The sequence below is a fragment of the Meles meles genome, chromosome 17 (assembly GCF_922984935.1).
Source record: "Meles meles chromosome 17, mMelMel3.1 paternal haplotype, whole genome shotgun sequence".
NCBI lineage: Eukaryota > Metazoa > Chordata > Mammalia > Carnivora > Mustelidae > Meles > Meles meles.
The window spans coordinates 67,293,998-67,318,841 of NC_060082.1; the positions used below are offsets into that span (position 1 = coordinate 67,293,998).

At 41.5% G+C, this 24,844-nt stretch overlaps 2 protein-coding genes across 7 annotated transcripts in view; one reads left to right on the forward strand and one right to left on the reverse strand.

Moving 5' to 3' along the window:
* The window catches only part of C17H1orf112 (chromosome 17 C1orf112 homolog), a 47,617-nt gene extending 29,308 nt beyond the window's left edge, over positions 1 to 18,309 (reverse strand). For 2 of the 3 annotated variants that reach the window (XM_045983196.1, XM_045983195.1), the window contains exons 1-8: positions 18,093 to 18,309; positions 15,870 to 15,909; positions 14,109 to 14,197; positions 12,146 to 12,250; positions 11,523 to 11,663; positions 10,162 to 10,327; positions 8,580 to 8,664; positions 6,328 to 6,466 (exon numbers count right to left, since the gene is read on the reverse strand). In XM_045983196.1, the coding sequence (XP_045839152.1) occupies positions 6,328 to 6,466; positions 8,580 to 8,664; positions 10,162 to 10,327; positions 11,523 to 11,663; positions 12,146 to 12,250; positions 14,109 to 14,197; positions 15,870 to 15,909; positions 18,093 to 18,188 (861 nt within the window). In that variant the 5' untranslated portion in view covers positions 18,189 to 18,309. Of the gene's footprint in view, positions 1 to 6,327; positions 6,467 to 8,579; positions 8,665 to 10,161; positions 10,328 to 11,522; positions 11,664 to 12,145; positions 12,251 to 14,108; positions 14,198 to 15,869; positions 15,910 to 18,092 lie in introns of those variants that run through there. The other variant, XM_045983197.1, reaches the window with a different exon arrangement.
* Positions 18,295 to 20,828, forward strand: METTL18 (methyltransferase like 18). Of its 4 annotated transcripts, none has more exons than XM_045983204.1 (2): positions 18,295 to 18,353; positions 19,343 to 20,828. In XM_045983204.1, the coding sequence occupies exon 2, from the start codon at positions 19,465 to 19,467 to the stop codon at positions 20,650 to 20,652; it is 1,188 nt and encodes a 395-aa protein (XP_045839160.1). In that variant the 5' UTR covers positions 18,295 to 18,353; positions 19,343 to 19,464; the 3' UTR covers positions 20,653 to 20,828. The 4 variants fall into 4 exon arrangements, with proteins under 4 accessions (XP_045839160.1, XP_045839157.1, XP_045839159.1 ...); XM_045983201.1 differs by lacking the exon at positions 18,295 to 18,353 and adding an exon at positions 18,838 to 18,979; XM_045983203.1 differs by lacking the exon at positions 18,295 to 18,353 and adding an exon at positions 18,877 to 18,968.
* Positions 20,829 to 24,844: the final 4,016 nt, after the last annotated feature.

The window sequence follows — 24,844 nt, forward strand, 5'->3', positions numbered from 1 at the left end:
TTAGACCCAGAGACGCCTCCAGATTTAAAGTGAGGGGGTGGAAAACAATTTACCATGCTAATGGACATTAAAAGAAAGCGAGGGTGGCAATCCTTAGATCAATTAGATTTTAAGCCAAAGACTATAATAAGAGATGAGGAAGGACACTATATCATACTCAAAGGGTCTGTCCAACAAGAAGATCTAACAATTTAAAATATCTATGCCCCTAACATGGGAGCAGTCAACTATAAAAGCCAATTAATAACAAAATCAAAGAAACACACTGTCAATAATACAATAATAGTTGGGGACTTTACACCCCCCGTCACTGAAATGGACAGATCATTCAAGCAAAAGATCAGGCTTTAAATAACACACTGGACCAGATGGACATCACAGATATATTCAGACCACTCCATCCAAAAGCAACAGAATACACATTCTTCTCTAGTGCACATGGAACATTCTCCAAAATAGATCACGTCCTGAGTCACAAATCAGGTCAGATTGGAATCATTCCCTGCATATTTGCAGATTACAATGCTCTGAAGCTAGAACTCATCCACAAAAGGAAAGTTGGAAAGAACCCAAATACATGGAGGTTAAAGAGCATACTACTAAAGAATGAATCGGTCAACCAGGAAATTAAAGAAGAATTGAAAAAATTCATGGAAACAAATGATAATAAAAACACAACTGTTCAAAATCTGTGGGACACAGCAAAGGTAGTCCTGAGAGGAAAATATATAGTGATACAAGCCCTTCTCAAGAAACAAGAAAGGTCTCAAATATACAACCTAACCCTACACCTAAAGAAGCTGGAGAAAGAATGGCAAAGAAAGCCTAAACCCAGCAGCAGAAGAGAAATAATAAAGATCAGAGCAGAAATCAATGAAATAGAAACCAAAAAAAAACAGAAGAACAAATCAACAAAACTAGGAGCTGGTTCTTTGAAAGAATTAATAAGACTGATAAACCCCTGGTCAGACTTACCGAAAAGAAAATAGAAAGGACCCAAACAAATAAAATCATGAATGAAAGAGGAGAGATCACAACCAACACCAAAGAAATACAATTATAAGAATACATTATGAGCAACTATACGCCAGCAAATTTGACAATCTAGAAGAAATGGATGCATTCCTAGAGACATATAAACTACCAAAACTGAACCAGGAAGAAATAGAAAACCTGAACAGACCCATAACCAGTAAGGAGATTGAAGCAGTCATCAAAAATCTCCCAACAAACAAGAGCCCAGGGCCAGACGGCTTCCCAGGGGAATTCTACCAAACATTTAAAGAAGAATTAATTCCTATTCTCCTGAAACTGTTCCAAAAAATAGAAATGGGAAGGAAAACTTCCAAACTCATTTGATGAGGCCAGCATTACTTTGATCCCAAAACCAGACAAAGACCGGATCAAAAAAGAGAATTACAGACCAATATCCTTGATGAACACAGATGCGAAAATTCTCACCACAATACTAGCCAATAGGATCCAACAGCACATTAAAAGGATGATTCACCACAATCAAGTGATTTATTCCTGGGCTGCAAAGTTGGTTCAACATCTGCAAATCAATCAATGTGATATGACACGTTAATAAAAGAACAAGAACCATATGATACTCTCAATAGATGCTGAAAAAGCATTTGACAAAGTACAGCATCCTTTCTTGATCAAAACTCTTGAAGTGTAGGGATAGAGAGCACATACCTCAATATCATCAAAGCCATCTATGAAAAACCCACAGCGAATATCATTCTCAAGGGAGAAAAACTGAGAGCTTTTCCCCTAAGGTCAGGAACACGGCAGGGATGTCCACTATCACCACTGCTATTCAACATAGTACTAGAAGTCCTAGCCTCAGCAATCAGACAACAAAAAGAAATGAAAGGCATCCAAATCGGCAAAGAAGTCGTCAAACTATCACTCTTTGGAGATGATAGGATACTCTATGTGGAAAACCCAAAAGACTCCAATCCAAATCTGCTAGAACTTGTACAGGAATTCAGTAAAGGGTCAGGATATAAAATCAATACACAGAAATCACTTGCATTTCTATACACCAACAACAAGACAGAAGAAAGAGAAATGAAGGAGTCAATCCCATCTACAATTGCACCCAAAACCATAAGATACTAGGAATAAACCTAACCAAAGAGGCAAAAAATCTATACTCAGAAAACTATAAAAAACTCATGAAAGAAATTAAGGAAGACACAAAGAAATGGAAAAATGTTCCATGCTCATGGATTGGAAGAACAAATCTCGTGAAAATATCTATGCTACCTAAACCAATCTACACGTTTAATGGAATCCCTATCAAAATACCATCAATTTTTTTCAAAGAAATGGAACAAATAATCTTAAAATTTATATACAACCAGAAAAGACCTTGAATAGCCAAGCGGCATCACAATTCCAGACTTCAAGCTCTATTACAAAGCTGTCATCATCAAGACAGTATGGTACTGGCACAAAAACAGACACACAGATCAATGGAACAGAATAGAGAGCCCAGAAATAGACCCTCAACTCTACGGTCAACTAATCTTTGACAAAGCAGGAAAGAATGTCCAATGGAAAAGACAGTCTCTTCAACAAATGGTGCTGGGAAAATTGGACAACCACAGGCAAAAAAATGAAACTGTACCATTTCCTTACGTGACACACAAAAATAGACTCAAAATGGATGTACGACCTTAATATGAGAAAGGAATCCATCAAAATCCTTGAGGAGAACACAGGCAGCAACCTCTTCGACCTCAGCTGCAGCAACTTCTTCCCAGGAATATCACCAAAGGCAAGGGAAGCAAGGGCAAAAATGAACTACTGGGACTTCATCAAGATCAAAAGCTTTTGCACAGCAAAGGAAACAGTCAACAAAACCAAAAGACAACTGAAGGAATAGGAGAAGCTATTTGCAAACGACATATCAGATAAAGGGCTAGGATCCAAAATCTAGAAAGAACTTATCAAACTCAACACCCAAAGAACAAAGAATCCAATCAAGAAATGGGCAGAGGACATGAACAGACATTTCTGCAAAGAAGACATCCAGATGGCCAACAAACACATGAAAAAGTGCTCCACACCACTCGGCATCAGGGAAATACAAATCAAAACCACAATGAGATATCACCTCACACCAGTCAGAATGGCCAAAATTAACAAGACAAGAAATAACAAGTGTTGGAGAGGATGTGGAGAAAGGGGAACCCTCCTACACTGTTGGTGGGAATGCAAGCTGGTGCAACCACTCTGGAAAACAGCATGGAGGTTCCTCAAAAGTTGAAAACAGAGCTACTCTACAACCCAGCAATTGCACCACTGGGTATTTACCCTAAAGATACGAATGTAGTGATCCGAAGGGGCACGTGCACCCGAATGTTTATAGCAGCAATGTCCACAATAGCCAAACTATGGAAAGAACCTAGATGTCCATCAACAGATGAATGGATAAAGAAGATGTGGTATATATACACAATGGAATACTATGCAGCCATCAAAAGAAATGAAATCTAGGGGCACCTGGGTTGCTCAGTGAGTTAAGCCTCTGCCTTCAGCTGAGGTCATCATCTCAGGGTCCTGGGATCAAGCCCCACATCAGGCTCTCTGCTCTGACTGCTGCTCTGCCTACATGTGATCTCTCTCTCCCTCTCTGTGTCAAATAAATAAATAAATAAAAATCTTTTTTACAATAATAAATAAATAAATAAATGAAATCTTGCCACTTCCAATGACGTGGATGGAACTTGAGGGTATTATGCTGAGCAAAATAAGTCAATCAGAGAAAGACAATTATTATATGATCTCCCTGATATGAGGAATTTGAGAGGCAGGGCAGGGGGCTTGAGGGGTAGGGAAGGAAAAAATGAAACAAGATGGGATCAGGAGGAAGACAAACCATAAGAGACTCTTAATCTCACAAAACACACTAAGGGTTGCCTGTGAGAGGGAGGTAGGAAGAGGGTGATTGGGTTATAGACATTGGGGAGGGAATGTGCTATGGTGAGTGCTGTGACGTGTGTAAGCCTGACGATTCACAGACCTGTACCTTTGGGGCTAATAATATATTATATGTTAATTAAAAAGTTTAAGAAAAAACTGTACATTAAACAATCTAATACAGTATTCTCTTTCTGAAACCATGTTCAAGACTTAATAGAGAATAAATGCCCATCTTAGAGCTGTTAGAGGTTGAACTGTATCCCCCCAAAAGGATATGTTATAGCCTTAATCCCCGGTACTTTAGAGACTTTATTTGCAAACAGGGCCATTACAGATATAATTAGGTAGGCTGAAGCTACACTGGAGTAGGGTATACCCCCAATTCTGTACGCCTGATGTCCTTATAAGAAGATGGTGTGAAGACTCAGGGAGAGAACAGCACATGATGATGAAGGCAGAGAATGGAGTTCTCCAGCTGGAAGCCAAGGGATGCTAAGGACACCAGAAACTTACAGAATGGCATGGAGCAGACTCTACTCTAGAGCTTTAAAAGAACACAGTCCTCCTGAGACATTTCAGATTTCTATCCTCTGAACTGTGGGAGAATACATCCTGTTGTTTTAAGGCACGCAATTTGTGGTCATTTCTTACGGAAGTCTTGGAACCGAACACAGGGGCCGGTACATCTGTATGCTCGCATAATCAGCATATATGCCGTTATTTTGAAAAGTTTTATTTTGATTTTTTTAAAACAAAGTGAGAAAACTGCTTGGAAGATAATGGTTTGATTCCTCAATAAACATCAATCGTGAACGGCAGAGGGCGTTGCGGCTCACAATTTAAAGTTCAGAATGGAGAAACCAAAGAGACCATCTTGTCCATTTCAGGCAATGGACAGTGAGTAGTGCTAGTCTCTCCACCAGTCCCACATTTTCACAAGGAAAAACATGAACATTTGCATGAAGAGTTAGGAAAGTTTATAATGTAAATTCTTTGATTTCCACATTCAAGTGATTATATAAGCTGAACTTAGATAATACATGTGCAAACAGCCACCCTGGTCAGGCAGCCCCAGGACTTCTCTCTTCCACTATACTATTGCCTGGGCTCTCCCCATGTGTCTCCCGTCCTGCATCTCTTCCGATCTTACTCTCCAGCACAGCTGGAAAGTCTGTGGGGTCAGGTTAAGCAAGAAGGAAACTGGGAAAAAAGGAGGTCAAGGTTGAGAATACAGACGTACAGGCTTAAAGTGAAGAAGGAACAACCTTCCTGCCCTGCCACAAGATACTCAGCCAAAAGCCAACTCCTTACAGAAAGGGGAGGGGAAATGGCAAGGGGACTTGATAACAGGAAGTGGGGGTGGAAAAGAAAAGGGGAAAAGAAAGGATGTAAGGGGAGAACAAATAAGAGAAAGACAAGCAAGAAGGAAAAGGTGAGCTCCTTCCTAAACCTACTCCTGAGTTCCTTCCGAACTCCTTTTCAAAATTCCATCTTCCCCTTGGGTCAGTCCTTTCATATCACCTCTGCCCTAAAAATTACGACCAGTGTTTCAGAAAGGAAGGAACCCTTACACATCCACCCCCACAGGAGCTGGTTGGGGACGAGCACAGATGCAAAGGAATTACCCATATCTGCTAGCAAGTCCACAATGGGAAGAAAGGTTACTGTTACTTTAGGGAAGAAAAATTTAACTCATTTTCCCATTGAAATCATTATATACAACTCTTAGGTCCTGAGTACTATTAATGCTACAATTTAGGGCCATTATGAGTTAAATAAAATTTAAAGAGCTAGTCTGAGAACAGAAGATACTATGTATAAATTGTTATAAGAAAATGAACTATTAATTGCCAGTAAACTTCTTATAAAATTTTATAATACAGTATCTTTTGTAAATGGGATGCCAATTCAACACTAACTTTCTGAAATCAAAATAAATGTAGTAAGTACACATCAATCTGAGAACACTGATACACACACACAGTTACATATCACATCACCACAGGTTCCAACAGATTGCTGAAGAGCAGGCCAACTGTGGGTGAACCAGACAATCTTACATAAACATAGAGCAAGGAGTTAGATTTTTGACCTAGGGTAGAAAAGAATGAAAGGATTCTGAGGAGAATGCCTTGACAACCAGTTATTACATAAAAAGGGGGGCTAGGCAGGAGACAGCTAGTTTCTAGAGGGAGTAAGAGTAGGTAGGAGTCTAATGCAATGTTTGGGGTGAAAAATAATTATGGGCTGTAAATAATCCTAGATGGAAAAAACAACAACAACAAATTGCAACCCTTTTAGGTAAACTGATCCATAGATTCAAATGAGATTTAGTAACTGCCAAATGAATAAAGAGCTACTGTTACATGCTGTTAGACCGTATTTTACCTGTGACTCTGACTGTGTCATCTGCTCAGCTAACTGTAAACAGGAATGGAAGGAGAAAAGAATGTCTTCACACAAGCTGGCAATTATATCTTTGTGTTTCAGCTGATTTTTTATAACCGACTGGTGCTTAAGGCTCTGCCTAAATGAATAAAAAGAAAAGAACACAATCACAAGGAACACATCGAGTAACACAGGTCCATAAAAATATGACTTGAAGTAACATGTAAAAATCACAATGTGTCATATATATTAGACATGGCATAACTGAGACGTGCTGATGATACCTCTGAAGCTGTCATGTTAGCTTATTAAGTGGCTACTTTTTTACTTCCCCTTTACAATATTAGTGGAACTCTTACTAAAAAGTCCCAGGTATTCTGCTAGGCCCTGGGGATGGAAAAGTGAATGAAGACATAATCTCTGCTCTGTCTGCATGGAACTTCTGCTCTAGCACAAGAAAGAACATTAAATAATTTTAAGAATAATCAATTACAGCTGTGATAAATGCTAAGGTAGGGAAGTCCAGGATGCTACAGTAGAGAGATTTAAAATAACGTATTCTCAGGGTAGGAATATCAAAGAACACGATCATGAGGATGGAACATGTCAGCTGAGAACGGAAAGATGAGCAGGAGTCAGCAAGGTGCGGAGGAGCGTCCCAGGCAGAGGGAGGGTGGTGAGAAGGCCCTGGGGTAGGAGAGTTTGGTATTTTGAGGAACTAGGAACAGGGACAGAGCAGCAGACATGGACTGGGGAGGAAGGCAGAGGCCAGAGAGGATTATGTTGTAACCCATAGTAAAATAGGATGGATTTTAAGCAATAGAGTGACATGGTCTAATTGACATTTTCAAAAGATCAGACTGAACACTGGCTAGCAAATGAACTGGAAGAGAACAAGAGTAGAAGACACTCAATGGTAAAGGCGGTGATGTGGCAATTCGCTGGGCTATGGGCCATGCAGAGTTCTTGGGATTTCCTATTGATAAACTCAATTAATTCTCACTATAAACCTACCAAGAGGGAGAATGGTGGTTCAGTTGGTTAAGAGTCTGCCTTGAGTTAGCAGAGCAAAAGTAAAATTAAATTATGCATACACACACACACATACACACACACAAAGTCTGCCTTCAACTTAGGTCATGATCTCGGGGTCCTGGGATCTGAGTCCCACATCAGGCTCCCTGCTCAGCAGGAAATCTGCTTCTCCCTCTCCCTCTGCCCCTTCCCCTTGTTTCTGCTCTCTCTCAAAAAAGTAAATTAAAAAAAATAAAATATACCCACCAAGAAAGCTCTAATTACTCCCATTTTCAGATGAGCAAATTGAGATTCAGAGAAGATAACCAAATTGCCCAAGAGTTCAGGAAGAGTGATTTCAGAATAGATTCAAGCACATGCAGACCGGCTCTGGGTTGACACTTCTGGCCTCTCCACTATTACTTATTGGCAACAATGACTTCCTGGCAGTGCAAGAAAAACATCTAACACCTAAAAATATTATACTGACCTTTACTTTTTATGCATGTGTATAAAGCAGAAGTTCGTAGCCATTTTCTAATACCTCAAATCCACCTCCTCCCACCCCCAGGAATCTGATGAACACTATGGGCATTCTCCCTGGTAACCTTTCATAACGCTCTAGCTAAAATTACTGTATAAATGGAATTAAACTTGAACAACTCAAAGGCATATAATAAGGGGATTATATTCAGCTCTAATTACAACTATTAATTTATCTAAGCCTTAGATAATAAAACACCTTGTGGGTTAAATAACAGCAGCAGTAGGCAATTTCAGAAGTATTAGTGGGAGGCAAACCATAAGAGACTCTTAACCCTAGGGAATAAACTGAGGGTTGCTAGAGGGGAGGCGGGTGGGGGATGGGCACTAAGGAGGGCACTTGTTATGAGCACTGGGCATCATGCAAGTGATAAATCACTAAATTCTACCTCTGAAATGAGTAATACACTATATGTTAACAGACTTGAATTTAAATAATATCTTGAAAAAGAAAAAAAGTATTAGTAACAAAGTAGAACTTTTTAAGTTTTGGATGTAGCCAATTAAAGAGGCCCAGTTTGGTTCGGGAGCTCCGTGTATAGTATCTGGATTAATCAAGACAGCGGTGTCAGTAAATGTTATTTATCCACACCGTACAAAATGTTTTAAATGCAATCTACAAAACTTATGAATAATTAAGATTTTAGATATGGAAAATATATTACAAAAAATAAAAATAAAGAAAGAAAACTTACTTAATTATAAATTTCCAAGTATTGGCATGAAACGCATGGTCCATACTGGAAATAACAGAGCAGATATCCAACAACGAATGAATAACTACAAAAAAAGATAAGAGAACTCTTAGGACATTCAAATGCCATACAGGTGAGTTTCTCCTATATTTAAAACTATCTACTGATCAATTTCGACATCTGTTAAAGTAGGTATTATAGTTAGAAAAAAACCTTTCAAAGTAATTTTTTTTAAAAATAAGTGTCATACTTTGGATTTATGGTTTTTACAAACTACAGAAAATTAATTTTTGATATTTACACCTACCTAAATAAAATTAAATGACCTAAATTAGCTGAAATGTTCAGCAGAATAAAAGTTGTACCCTCTTATAACTGAAATAGTCTGTAGATATTCTAATCCAAAACGACAAAATAAGCTGCAAAGGAAATACCAAACAAGGAATTAGAGCAAATTTGCACAGTATTTATGAAAGGCTTCTACTCTTTCATTTTAGTTGTAAAAATGGTCAGTGACTTCCCCTTCTGAATCCATAGTTCCACTCCACACTGCTCCAGGACTTAGCTTTATGACATGCGTTGGTCAGTAGGATAACAGTAACTATGAGGTCAGCAAAGAGCTAAAAGCTCCTGCCCACTGGGGCTTGCCCTCTCCTGATGATGACCCTGAGGCTGTGGTCAGGCGGCTGAACCCAGGCTAGTCTACTGGATGATGTGCCACATGTGGCCAGCTCAGTGCTTCTGCCTCTGCCAACAGCCAGATGTGACTGTGGTTACTGCAAAAACGTGAACGAGCGAGCCAGTTGTACCACGTGGACCAGAGAAAGCTGTCCCAGCTGAGCCGAACCTAAACTTCTGACTCACAGAATTGTGGATAAATAAAGTAGTTGTTATAACCTAACAGATTTGGGGGGTGTTTTTTTTTTTTTTTTACAGAGCAAGAGGTACCTGGTATACTGCACAAAGTCAACTTAATTCTTTATACAGAAGCTATGAATGAAATCTTTGTCCTTATACATTACTGTTCTTCAAACTCTGGGTTATAATGCCTTGCTGAGTGATAAAATTATGAAGCAGCAATCAGCAATTCTTTAAAAATGCAACAGTATGACAGAGTACATTACACGTAAAACAAGTATTATTTTACATATAATAAATAAATGTGGTATATACAGACACATTCACAAACATACCCATATATACGCAACTATACATGTTCTGGAAAGAAATGCAAACTTCATTTCTTACTGAACTATGGTTTAAAAACTCTGAAAGCTCCTGCCTCAGAATCTGGACTACTTTAGAAAGTATAAAGTTGCATGACTATTTTTGTTAATCACTGTGGAAAAATCACGTATGGTGAATATTAACTGAATATACAAATTTGTTATGGTATCCTGTATCAATTTTATAAATTCTAAAATTTGGAAGATTAAAAATATATTAGGTAGGACTTAAATTTTTTTATACATATTGAGTAAAATACCATGAAGCATTAGAAACAATGTTGGGTTCAATAATTAATGGATATATAGTTTAGTCAGCATATGTCACATATTAAGTAGGAAGTTTTCTCACTTACCTATTACCATATTCAAAATATCATCATTTTCATCTATTAAAGGGTCCATGCAAACCATATCCAGGAGTTCCATTAGCTGCTTTTGAAGACAATAGGCCTCCTTGAAAAGAGCCTGGAGAAGATCTGAAACTAGGTGTAAATGCCCAGAATAGACTGATTCACTATCCTGATCACAAATAAAAATGAGAGAATTAGCAAATCATAAAAAAGCTCAAGAGCCAAATTTACTTTAACTCATTCCATCACTGTACATAACTTTAGTGCTTTCTCCTAAATTACACTTTACTCATTAAACAAATGTTTAGTAACCATCCGTTATGTATCGTGTACTTTAAGAAACACGGGCATGTATAAAGCATGATCTCTGACCTTGGAAATATAGAACTAAAAGCGAGATACGTAACGTTCGGTCAGTACCTGACTTTTAACACCCTATCACCAAAGAGAAGCATTAGTTAAACCAGTGATTTGATTCACCCAATGAAGACCAGTATCAAAACTGCCAGTGACCCACAAATCCTATGCCAGCTTTTATGCTTTAAAGCTGCCTCAGGAATGTAGACATGGACTACAAAAGGGCTGGCGTCCTTTTATAGGTACCTAATCATTAAGGAAATCATCTGGTCCACCAATACCATGACAGAACAATTTCAGGATTCCTGTGACTCAACACAAATCTGTGTCTCTTCTTTCTTTATAGAAAGGAAAAACAAAACAAACAAAAAAAACAAAACCACAAAAGTCCATTTTTAATCACTTCCTTATAACCACTTATTTTCAAACAAATATTTACATACGGGCACACCTCAGAAATAGCTCAGGTTCGACTGCAGACTACTGCAATAAAATGAGTTAAATAAAGTTTCTGTTCTCCCAGTGCATATAAAAGTTATGTTTATATTCCTCTGCAGTTTAAGTGTGCAAAAGCATTATGTTGAAAAAAAGTGTATATACCTTAACTAAAAAATATTTATTGCTAAAAAATACTAACCAGCATCTGAGCTTTCAGCAAGTCATAATCACTGATCACAGATCACCATGACGAATAATGAAAATGTTTGAAACATTTCCAAAATTACCAGAATGTGAAGAAGAGACATGAAATAAGCAAATGTTATTGGAAAAAATGGCACCAACAGACTTGCTGGACATAGGGTTGCCACAAGCCTACGACTTGTAAAAAACAGCATCTGCAGAGTGCAATAAAACTAAGTATGACTGTACGTGGTTCTTTGTTCTATGGAAAAGTCTACTCCAGTAATACAGGCTAACATGCAAAATCTTATGTCCAACACTATTTTCCTCAGCCCTTTTGCCTGTGGATTTCAGGCCATTTAAAGTATACTTAAACTCATACTCACCTTACAATGTACAAATGTACTTTTGATTACATGTAGGATGGAGGAGGGAAGACTATGAATGTTTTCTAGAATGATGGAGTCCTGGGTGGCACAGACATGCTGAACACATCCTGTAAGAGCTGCTAAGAGCTGCACCATTGTCTGGAAATAAGGAGAGAATTTCATTCACACTATGTTTTTGTTCACAAACATAAAAAGTTATCAAACATGCTGGGTACTAGGAATACAGCAGTGAACAAAATAGATCCTGTATTCCTCCTTCACTGAACTTTAGTCTATCAGAACTACAAATATTGGAACAACTGGCCAGCCATTTAGTTTTTTAAAAGTCAGAATCCTAACCCACACATCAAAGCATATGGCAGGTGTTCTACATACAAGTTTTGAAATTATAGGTAGGGCAAGCTATCTTCATCACTTGTCTTATATAAGTTTGGTGTTTATTCAGCATGAAACTGTATAAAAAAATACAATATTTTTTTGCATTCATATCTTTAAGTCTATAAATTTAATTCTAGCAGTGGGCCACTACATAAAGGATATATAGCTAATTAATATCAGTATAAAAATTCTTACACTGTTCAAGGTCTTCCCCCATACCCTTTCTAATAAATTTGACATACCTGTAAAATATTCCTTAGAGTGGTCTGGATTTCTAAATTATGGCTTGACAGTCCTCTGGCTTGACTGGTTAACTCGTACATCATGTCATCAAATAATTTCACAGTCTGGGAAAAGCAAGCATGTTAAAAGAGGAGTAACAGAAAACACAAGAGAGGAAAGACATATCTTTAAAGAAAAAAAAAATCAGACTTTTTTTATTAGTAATAGCCACACGATATTATCTAGCTTAACACCTGCACTTAATAAACAATGCATATGTTTTTCTATAAAACAGTCATATAACACAATCTTTTAAAAACTTCAGACAGAAATTGATTTGTTGTCCATTTCTGTGGTTCGAATCTATTTAATAACATCCATGTAAAAATCACCCAAAGTTCATTTTTTTGGTGCTATAACAAAGGTGAGTGCTACTCTAAACAATAAAAGTTGATGGTCTTCACCAATCGACATTCACATGAGTATTTATAAGTGTATTTTCTGGGGGTGATGATGAATTTGTGTTGAATTACCTATTCCCTTGCATTCTAAATAGTTTCCCGTTTTGATCAACTAAAAATACCATTCCTGGGTTAGAGGTACTATATGTGACCTTAGAACTAAGTTTTTTGTTTTTCGGGTTTTTTTTTTTTTAATGTTATATTCGTCACCATACAGTACATCGTTAGCTTTTGACGAACTGTTCCAAGATTTATTGTTTACCTATAACACCCAGTGCTCCATGCAATACAGGCCCTCCTTAATAACCACCACAGGGCCAACCCATCCCCCACTCCCTCCCCTCTAAAACCCTCAGTTTGTTTCTCAGAGTCCACCATCTCTCATAAGAACTAAGTTCTTTTTTTTTGGTCTGTGAAATTAGCTACCCTAAGATCTCAATACTCAGATTTTTCTAAACAATTTAAATGGCCTAAACATTGCAAGAATAACAACACAATGTAATTAATAGGACACTTTTTCCCAAAGGCAAGCTAACACTCAACATCCTTATTTTAATCTACATAACAGTTGGATCTTTTTCTGGTAGTCAAGAACAAATTCTAAGAAACTTTTAGATAGAGAACAGTAGAATGAATATGAGTAATAGAAATTCTGATGATTACCTGCTTCAAAGCTAAAGTTGAAAAACTTTTAAAAAAATGTTTTACTTTTGGCACCAAAATTCCTTTAATTCCTTCAATTAAAAAAATGCCTGTGCTTTTCAGAGAAAAAATATACTATTATGTATCTAAAAGGTAACAGGAAATAGAGTAAAAGGTAAAATAACAGTTGCTGAACTTAATGTCTTTTCTTGGTTATTTGATTTTACCACCATTCCAGCCTTTTTTTTTATTCTAAGACTTCTTCAATAAAATTTGGCTCCAGGGGAGCCTAGGTGGCTCAGTCAGTTGAATGTCAAACTCTTGGTTTCAGCTCAGGTCCTGGTCTCAGGGTTGTGAGATCTAGCCCTGCATAGGTCTTCGTACTCCCTAGGGAATCTGCTTGGGATTCTTTCTCCTTCTCCCTGTGCTCCTCCCCCATGCTCTCTCCTGCCTTCTCTCTCTAAAATAAATATATAAATCTTTTTTAAAAATTAGACCCATTTTTCTAGACAACAAAATTTAACAATTATTAATAAACTCTACAGAGAAGATCTTAGCTAACTTCATTACTCATCCCAAATATTTATTGTTTATTTTAATTCAATTAAATACAGAAGCACTTTAAATTACCTACAAATAATATAAATTCAATTAAAGGATCTATGCTACTTAAAATGAGAATAGTTTTTAATCACCTCATGATCACACTAATACCATTATGTTCTCACCTGAGATCTATTTCTTACTAAATTATTTGTATATCAAATATGTCTGATACAGTAAAAAAAAAAAAAAGGAGCCAAAGTTAAGAACAAATGATTTAAAACTGAGCATAGATTTAAACAGCCTTAGAACACGTAGATGACTCATAGTACTCCACCTTCGGCAGCACTTGTGAGAAGAAAGTCTCTTCCAGTGTCAGGTGGTTCACATGAGGTAAAAACATTTCCACAATAACTTTCAGAATTTCTATAAAGCAAAATAGTAACATATTTCTAAGTCACGTGGGCCAACAAAGATCACCACCCCTTTCCCAACTGCAAGAATATGTAAGTACTACCAATCTGAAGGTTTGTAGTTTCAAAAATGCCATTTTCTATGTAGAAAAACTATGTTTATTAAAAGATTTTATTGGAACATGTGGGTGGCTCAGTCAGTTGGGTGTCTGCCTTTGGCCCAGGTCACGATCCTGGGACCCTGGGATGGAGCCCAGCATCCAGCTCCTTACTCAGCGGGTAACCTGCTTCTCTCTCTGCCTGGCACTCCCCCTGCTTGTGTGCTCTCTCTCTCTGACAAGTAAGTAAATAATCTTTTTAAAAAATTTATTTCACACACACACACACACACACACACACGAGTGGGGTGGGGGGAGGAGAGGAAGAGGAAGAGAAAGAAGCAGACTCCTCTTGAGCAAGGAGCCTGACACAGGACTCGATCCCAGGGCCCGGAGATTATGACCTGAGCCAAAGGCAAACACTTAACCGACTGAGCCACCCAGGCACCCCTATGTAAACAAACTATTAAGTATCTAAAATAATAACAAGAAAACAAAAACTCAAAAAAAAAAATCTGTATGTCCAGTCTTTGTGGACCACTTAAAGGGTGTGGGTACATCTACTGAATAGAATTTGCTATCATTATAATCACTATTAGAGATCATTTAAAACCATGAAAAAATATTCACAATACTTTAAGGTTAAATGATCAAGCTTCCAAAATAGTATAATCCCAATCTCAATATACACATGTATATACAAAGAATAATAGCCTGGCAAGAATGTATAGAATCAAAATGAAAATGTTCTATACCAAAATCTTAACCATTTCATATTAATGGATATTTCATTATCTTTTCTGATTTTCTGCATGTTTCAAATTTTCTACAATGAACATGTACAAATATTCACTGTAGAAATATATATACTCAGGATAAAAAAATTATTTAAAAAAACTAAACCCAACAGGCAACACAGATTGAAAATCATAAATATCCACAACCAGAGTGAAGTGTAAATAGCATAAGCTAACTCAAAATATGAGTAAACTGTGTAGTCTGGTCTTTAATTCATCTCTTCTCCTAACTAAATAAGTAAATAAATAAGCCAAGTAAGATTAAAGGACACAGACAAGATGAGAAAGTCAACCTGAAAGCAGACAGCAAATGAGGTTTTATGCAAGTCTAACCAGTTTAACAACCAACATTTAAAATTTCAATGTGCTCATAATATGGACATTATCAACAGTTCAGATACCCATCCGAAATAAAATTTGAAGGAATTTGGTCATTTTAAGCCACTGAAATTTAGAGGCTGTAACACTAACCACTAGAATACATTTAAAGGGAGTATGGGAGCACCTGGGTGGCTCAGTGGGTTAAAGGCTCTGCCTTTGGCTCAGGTCATGATCCCAGGGTCCTGGGATCGAGCCCCGAATCGGGCTCTCTGCTCAGCGGGGAGCCTGCTTCCCCCCCCCCACCCCCTCTCTGCCCACCTCTCTGCCTACCTGTGATCTCTGTCAAATAAATAAAATCTTTTTTTTTTTAATAAATAAAATCTTTAAAGGGAGTATGAAACTGTACTGAGATATGAAGGACTCAGTTTTTAATGGCATCAAAGTAAACAATTAAGATAATTTTACTTACGAATATGCTCAATCCAATCGTCAGAATGCTGATACATAGAGTAAAAAAATTAAGGAAGGTAACAGTATCACAGTAATAAGATATTCACTGCTAAGAATAAATCTACAAAGCAGCCTTCTTGAAGTTCAGGCAATATTCAGTAAGAAATTGCAATTAAATTCAAATTCAAATTACTTAATTTTACTTTTAAAAATTTAATGTTCTTAGGTAAACAAACTATAATATAATGAAAGTACTTCAAGGAAATACTTTCAAAACTGAGCAGGGGATAAAATTGTCTTTTCAAACTATGTGTAACTGACATGCTTTTGACAGAGAAACTACTGTAACAACCCACGGATTTCTGGTTTCTAAAACAGAAAAGGAATTTCCTCCTCCTCTGAACCTCTCCAGTATTTTATTTGCACCTGTATAAAGTCACTCAACACTTTCTTCTTTTCATGTTACTTGTGTGACTCTTAAAAAGCTTGTCAGACTGGAATTCTCCTGCACATAGCAGACACATAAATCTGATAGTAAGTTTTCCTACCTCCATTACAAAAGTTGCGGTAATCCCACTATAAACTGTACACTTGTACAGCATTAAGAATTATAAGAAGTTCTTATTATAAAATAAATATTAAAGGATGTCAGCAAGAAAAGTGAACAGATCATAACTCCAGAACACTAACACAAGCACTGATTCTTCTGACAGCTTACTTTGCACACGTTAATTTCACAGCAGCAATCAAAATGAGGCAGTCATTAACTCGTTTTACTTATTTGGAGGGGGTTGAATTTGCCTTACAGAAAATTTTCAGCAAAGGTCAAAAAAACTCTCGCCCCTTCCAAAATTAAACCTAATTTATGATTATGCAGACATGCAGGTAATGACTGGAAAATATGTAAAAGGCAAAATATGAAAATAATGTTTGTGTGATGTGACTATAATTAAAAACTTATCCTTCTTGAAAACTGGCGGGTTGGGGCGCCTGGGTGCCTCCGTGGTTAAGGGTCTGCCTTTGGCTCAGCTCATGGTCCCAGGGAGCTGGGATCGAGCCCCGCATCGGGCTCCCTGCTCTGCGGGAAGCCTGCTTCTCCCTCTCCCACTCCCCTGCTGGTGCGCCCTCTCTCGTTGTGTCTGTGAAATAAATAAAATCTTAGAAAAAAAAAAAAGACAAAAGACAAGACTGGGGGAAGAAGAGGTTTAGGCTGCCCTGCAGGCGGTCTGAGGTGCAGAACCGAGCGGGAACGCGGACCCGCAGCTACTGAAGGCCGCACAGCCCGAAGGGCAGAGAGGACCCGCGCTCCGCCCCGCGTGGCCTGGACCACTGCCCAGCAGGTTCGGAGCGGGCGGACGGCTACGCGCTCTCCCAGTCAGTCGTCGAGGACCGCGGCTCTGAGCCTGCGCGACGTCCAAGAAACGCTGTGCAGCTCGGCGGGGCCGCGCCCACGCGACGCGAGAACGTGTCCCCGAGGCGGCGCGTGCGTCTGCCCGCGGCTGGGAGAATCCGACGCTCCCCGGACTGAAGGTCGTTCTTCCTTCACGCGCAGCTTCGTGCTGAAGGCGGGCTCCCGGCTGGGCTGCCGGAGGGCCGGCTTCCGGGCGCCCACAGCGAGACTAACCGGGCGGCTTCGGGCGGCCGAGGCGGCCAGCCCCCCGGACGCAGCAGGCGAGCCACCTGCGCGGCAGCAGCTCCTCCTCGACGGCCACGACGGGAAGGGCCCCGGGAAGAGGACGGCGCGCGCGTTCCCTGAGCCGCTCACGCCCCCGGCGCCAGGCACGTCCGCGCGCGTCGGTGCCCGCAGCGCTGCGGGGCCCGCACGGTCGCAGCGTCTCGACCCAGCGCTCGGCCGTCTCCGCCTCAGCAGCGGGCAGGGCTCGTCTGCCCCTCACTCAGCGGACCGGTCAGGCCCGTAGCCGTCCCCCGCGCTGCCCCGGCGAACGCGTCCGCCCCGACTGCACGTGCCGGGCGGCCACCGAGGACTCAGCGGCACAGGGAATGGACGAGACGCCACAGGCTCGGACCCCGCCGGGCGGCCACCGGCGCGAACCCGCCCGCGCTCCCGGCGCCCGCGCTTCCCCCGCCCCCTCCTCGGCCTCGGCGGCTCCTCCGTCCACCCGCGACCAGCGAGGGTTCAGACCTCAGAAGCGGCCCCCCCGGCCGCCAGCGCGCCGCGGCCAGAGTGAAGCCGCGAGGCCCGCGCTCCTCCTCCGTGGGGGCGAGGGCCCGGGAAGGATATGAGGAGCCGCGGCAGGACGGACGGCAGCTCCCGGCGGCACAGCTCCTCGGGCCAGCTCCTCAACTCCTCCAGCGGCGCCGCGCGTCCCTCCGACATGCCTCCCCGCGCGCAGCTTCGAGCCGGCCCGCCACCGCCCAGACCGGAAGCTCCCGGCAGGCCTTGCGAGCTCTCGCGGGCGCCAGGACCATAGAGAGGGGGCGGGCGGCGCTCCCGGGACGCTCGAGCCGCGCCTGTTTGGCCCGCGGAGGACTCGCCTCGCCGGTGCGCGCTCCGCTTCCCGAGGGAGGGCCCGGCGTGGCGCGCGGACTGTCCGCGCGGGCTGCCCGGACCTTCTCGGGCCGCGAGCGTTCTCAGGTCCGGGTCGCTGACGCGCCGCCCTGACGCGCTTTGGGGGGTGCAGGCGGAAGCCCCCAGACTTGCCACCGCCTGTTCCTGCGACTTCTGGGCTCCCGGGCCACCTGGGACGTGAGGCCAGAAACGAATCCGAGCCCCGGGGCGCGGGGGGTGTGGGTAGAAACAGGCACGTGTCGCCCACCGCCCCGTGCGACCCCCCGGGAAGGTCCGCGGTCCCGACGTGACGACGCCGCCGGCCGGGCTGGGCGGGAGCGGACGGCGCCGGGGCGCCCCGCGTGCCCAGTGCCGCCCGCAGCCTCGGGGAAGCGGCTCCGCGTGTAGCGACTCTCCGGTCGGGCCGCGTTTAGTTTCTCCGCAGCCGAACCGGCCTTCGCGGGCGGCTCCCGAGTCCTCCCGCTGCGGGCGTCGGCGCTGCGGGTCTTCGCGGGGCGCGTGGCCAAGGTCCCGGGCGGCGGACGCGGCCCGAGGTGGAGAGATCCCGGCGGCTTGCGGAGGTCGAGGCGTCGCGGCAGGACCTCGGCGGTGAGGACGAGGTCAGGCTTGTCTTTCCCGCCGGCCGCTGTGGGCCTTCGTGTTTGTCCGAGTTGCCGCCCTGTTGTGCCCTCGTGTGTGAGGCCTGGGGGTGCGTTTCCCTTTACGTCCGTCTCCCTTCACGGCTTTTACAGAAAAGCGGGGGGGGGGGGGGGGGGGGGGGGCGGGGCTGTGTAATGTTACGTTTTAGTGAAATATGTCATTTTACCTTCTTAAAAAAAAAACCACTTTATTTTATTTATTTTTTAAAAAGCTCCGTGCTCGATGTGGGGCTTGAACGCCAAGATCCAGGGTCACATGCTGGGCCAACTGGCCAGGTGCCCCTCATTTTGCTTTTTAGTAACAATTCTCTTTTTTTTCTCCAGAGCTAATTTGAAAGAGAGAAGACCTGTAAGAAGGCGTGTGGAAGCATCTCTCAGTCTGCGTAACTGTAAGCAGCTGAGGGAAAACTGATCCCAACAAAGGTAACGAAAACTGAAGCAGGTTTATGTGTGTGTCATCAGTTCCACCCAGAAGTCGAATCCTCCGTGGAGTTGAAGGACTGTGCGCCTTTCCTGCGAGGATGACTTTTCAGTTTAATTTTACTGTAGAAAACCTTCTGGAAAGTGAATCCACACCCCGTGGAGATGGAGCTTTGGCCCTGGATTCCTCCAAAGAGTCTTCAGTCTCAGAAAGTGAAAAAGGTCGACGTAGGGGCAGAAAACGTTCTACAGAGCAGCTTGAGTGGCCTCAGGATCATTTGTGGGAGCATAAGCCAGTGGGCAGCGCAGCTCCCTCTCAAGACACAAACGGCTCAGTCCCTGCCGCAAACAGCTCAGGCAACCTGGAGCCACATGAGAAACATCGCGGCGTGAGAGTGGCCAGAGAGCATCCTGTGCCCGAAGACGTAACGAAAGTGCTAGAAAACAAAGTCGTGGAAACATTACCAGGTCCCCAGCATGTTAATGTATCCGTCGTGAAAACCATCTTGTTGAAAGAGAACGTCGCTGGAGAAAACATAGTGTCACAAAGCATTTCTTCTCACTCCGATCTGATTTCTGGGGTTTATGAAGGAGGCTTAAAAATCTGGGAGTGTACCTTTGACCTACTGGCTTATTTCACAAAGGCCCAGGTAAAATTTGCTGGGAAGAAAGTGTTGGATCTTGGCTGTGGATCCGGGTTGCTGGGTATAGCGGCATTCAAGGGAGGGGCCCGAGAAATTCATTTTCAAGATTATAACAGTACGGTGATTGATGAAGTGACCTTACCTAATGTAGTGGCTAACTTTACTGTGGAAGATGAAGGAAATGACGTAAATGAACCCGATGTGAAACGACGCAGGAAATCAAAGATAGCACAAGAATTATGTAAATGCCGGTTATTTTCAGGGGAGTGGTCTGAGTTTTGTAAGCTTATACTAAGTAGTGAAACCTTCTTTGAAAAATATGATCTCATTCTCACCTCAGAAACCATTTACAATCCCGATTATTACAGTACTTTGCACCAGACATTCCTTGGATTGTTAGATAAGAACGGACGGGTGCTTTTAGCAAGCAAAGCACATTATTTTGGTGTAGGTGGAGGCACTTACCTCTTTCAGAAGTTCGTGGAAGAAAGGAATGTGTTTGAGACCAGAACACTTGAAATAATTGATGAAGGACTAAAGAGATTCCTAATTGAAATGACTTTTAAGTAACCGATTTATTGTCCACTGAGTGTCCTAAGTGAAATAAACAGCATAGCCAAAAACTTGTTTCGAATATTTGATTTCTGCTTTGCTATTATTTTTTAAATTACGATGTTTGTTTGTTTATCCAAGTAATATACCAGCTATATTAATAACATGTACTTGCTAGGGAAGATGGAATAAATAGTGTCCTGAGCATTTGATGAGATCTAGGAGATTATTTTGTGGGAACATTTCCTGTTCTCTACCTTTATTTTATTTGGCCTTTCTACCATCTTTGACATTACATAAATTTGTTCTCAGGGAAACTTAACATTTCTTTCTTTTTCTTTTTTTAAAAGATGTTATGTATTTATTTGACAGAGAGAGAGAAAGTGAGCATAAGCAGGGTGAGCTGCAGAGGGAGAGGGAGAAGCAGACTACCCGCGGAGCAGGGAGCCCGATGCGGGGCTCTATACCAGGACCCTGAGATCATGACCTGAGTTGAAGGCGGATGCTTAACCGACTAAGCCACCCAGGTGCCTCAGCACTTGGTATTTTTAGTTTGAACTTCTTCCCAGTCTTCATTAGTTCCTGTTTATACGAAGTGCCTGTGGTCAGATGACCTTGCCATTAATTCTAAGGCCATACAGATGTATCACTAAATGGTATGAACCTAAATACTAGACTGAACACCTTAGGTAATTAGGAAGAAGTTTTTTATTTTTTGTATTCACTTATCTCCTATAAGAGTAAGAATTCTAAGCACTTCAATTCACACTGAGATGGGAGAAATAAAGGGGAATCGTGATAGTATAAAAGTTACACAGAAAACCCAATTAAAAAAAAAAAACAAAAAACCCCCACCAATTGATAACCTAAATTTTCACCTCAAGACACCAAAAAAAGACAAGCAAACTAAACCCAACAGGCAGAAAGAAGGAAATAAAGATTAAAGCAGAGGTCACCAAATAGAGAATAGAGGAACAATAGATAAAATTCAACAAAACCCAAAGTGGGGTCTTTGAAAAGATCAACACACTTGCCAAATCTTCAGCTAGGCTGATCAAGAAAAAGTATCAAATTATTAAAATCAGTAATAAAAGAGGGAGTATTACTAGTGACCTTACAGAAATGAAAGAGCTTCTAAGGAAATTAGGCAAGATTGAACTAAGTGAAAAGACACTGTGTTCAGGGGCTGGGAGACAGTATTGTTAATTCCCCAAATTGAGTCCCTAAGAAAGCCTCCTGTCACTCACACACCAACATTTGTTATCTCTTGTCTCTTTCATGGTAATCACTCCGTGGCTTCTATGAACTTGCAAATTACCTTTTACAACCTTAAAAGACACAAAAGCCAAGTGTTGAGCTCTATTGAATTTAGAATTAAGCCTTTGGATCTCTGTATGGCATTGCGGAAGCCAGATTTTGAAATTAAACTTTTTAATTTTTCTAAAAAAAGATTTTATTTGAGAGAGAGGGAGAAGCAGACTCCCCTGCTAAGCAGGGTGCCCAATGTGGAGCTTGATTCCAGGATCCTGAGATCATGACCTGAGCTGAAGGCTGACGCTTAATGAACTGAGCCACCCAGATGCCCCTAAACTTTTTAAATTTTGATAACTATGGATTCATATGGGAGAATATATGTGAAAAATAATACAAAGAGATTTTGTATTCCCAATGGTGACATTTGCAAAACTATGGTACAGTATTACAACTAGAAAATTGACATTGATATTGTCAAAATAGAAGAGTTTCATCAACACAGAGGTTCCTCTGTTGTCCTTTTTTTTCTTTCTTTCTTTTTTTTTTCTTTTTCCTCGCTCGTTCCTTCCTTTCCTAACCCCCTGGAAACTATAGCCCTGTTCATCTCTATAATTTGTCATTTAAAGCATGTCATACACAGGTGCCCCCGTGGCACAGTCAGTTAAGCGTCCAACTCTCCGGTTTTGGCTCAGATCGTGATTTCAGGGTTGTGGTCTCAGGGTAGTGAGATCAAGCCACCCGTCGGGTTCCACTCCCTGCAGAGTCTGCCAAAGACCCTCTCCTTCTCCACGCCAGCACCCCCATCCCACTCTCTCCTGTCTTGCTCTCTCTCTAAAGTAAATCCTTAAAACATCCTTTTAAAAATAAATAAAAATAAAAACTGGAACCGCACCGTTTGTCACCTTTTGGAATTAATTTATTTCAGTTAACATAATCTAATCATCTAATGTCATTGCATTTATCAATAGGTTGTTCCTTTTGGGGGCGCCTGGGTGGCTCAGTGGGTTAAAGCCTCTGCCTTCCGCTCGGGTCACGATCCCAGGGTCCTGGGATGGAGCCCCGCATCTGGGCTCTCTGCTCTGCAGGGAGCCTGCTTCCTCCTCTCTCTCTGCCTGCCTCTCTGCCTGCTTGTGATCTCTCTCTCTGTCAAATAAATAAAATAAAATCTTAAAAAAAAAAAAAACTTACAGTGCTTATTGTTAACCCCTTCTAGCCAAGGAGTAGGAGACCCTAGGGAAAAAGAATAGCCAAGGAAAATCCCAAATTCTGGGGATCATAGACTCCTTACTAGTTAAATAAGAAAGAGGACAGAAAAAGGTTTTGATTCTAATGTGAAAATGTTCACGTTTGACATACCTGAAGTTGGGATCTGCCTTTCTATTTATAGCTGTGGCATAATTGCAAATAGTTTTTTTTTTCCTTCCTTGGAGGCACCTAGAACAATCATACAACTTGGGCTCAATGAAATGTGCTCTTGACTGGGCATCAGTCAGGCAGGGACTATACAGCACCTTGCCTGACAGAACACTGTGAAGTATCTGCCCCTCACTTCGGTTGTAGTGGCTGCCACTCTTCAGCACTTACTGTATGCTGGGCGGAAAAGTTTTACATGGGCTATCCTTCCTATTCAGAACGGCCCTCGGTCAGGTATTACGGTAATTGCTATCTGCACTTTATAGATAAAGAAGTCGAGACTCAAAGAAATGGGTGATTGATCCCAGTCGCACCCTCCCCTGGACCCAGAATCTGAATAGAAGTCTTTTTAAAAGCTTTTCTCTTTCCACCAGCCCAGTGGACTTGACCTTACCAATGCCTGTCTTTCATTACAGATACTGCTTTTTTAAAAAAAGATTTTATTTATTTATTTGAGAGAGAGCAAGAGAGAGAGAGAGCACCAGATGGGTGAGGCATAGGGATGGGGAGGACAAGACTCCCTACTGAGCAGGGAGCCCGATGCAGGGGCTCAATGCTAGGATCCCCAGGATCAGGACCTGAGCTGAAGGCACTTAACCAACTGAGCCACCCAGGAGCCCCATCGCAATTATTTCTGAGCACCCTTGTATTATTCTGAAATGGAAGTCATAGTTAAATGAACTACACCCAGCATCAATTATATTGGGGGTGCCTGGGCGGCTCAGTCTGACTTGGTCATGATCTCAGGTGCTGGGAGCCTTAAGACCTGCATTGGGCTCCCTGCCCAGTGGGGAGTCTCTTTTTCCTTCTGCCCCTCCCCCACTCGTGTGCACTTTCTCTTTCTCTGAAATAAATAAAATCTTTTAAAAAATTGTATCGTATATAAATTCCTAATGTATATGCAATCACATATGTCATAGACATAATATACATATGTATATTAAACTATAACGAAGAAAGTCACAAATAATTTTTACCTCATCAGGTCAGTGTAAACGTGTAGCGACAGAGAAGACCTGTGTGGTCAGATACTGACACCTGGGCTACCGTTGCTGCAAAACCCACAACACAAAAAACTTAGGATGTAAATTAAAGCGACAAATCTGGAAGAAGGAGGCATAGTAAGTTTTTCATGTAAAGAGTTTAATTTAATCATTTAAAGAGGCATAGACGTTAAAACAGTGAGATTTGAAGTCCAATACCTTGGGTTAAAATTCAGTTTCCCCACCTGTAAAACAGGGTTTATAATGGTATCTCCCTAACAGATTTCTCTTAAGGAACAATAGTTAACACTGAGCACTTATTATATATAGTTCCTTCCAGATGGCTCCCTGGTATAAGTGGAAATTAGTATTTCCAAGAATTCTCATAATATGTAGTCATTCTGTTGCTCAAATAGGAAGCCTTGCTTTTTTTTTTTTTTTTGGTTAAAAACTGAATTTGTGCCTTTACAGGTTACAAATCCCGGTTCAGAACTTGGAGAAACAAGTGAATTCCAGACCTTGCACCCAGCTCCAGCCTCCATTTTCTCCTCTCCGTCCCC

Bases quoted from the DNA above. Each gene is read 5' to 3' on its own strand.
- METTL18 (XM_045983204.1), top strand. From the start codon at position 19,465: ATGTGTGTGTCATCAGTTCCACCCAGAAGTCGAATCCTCCGTGGAGTT.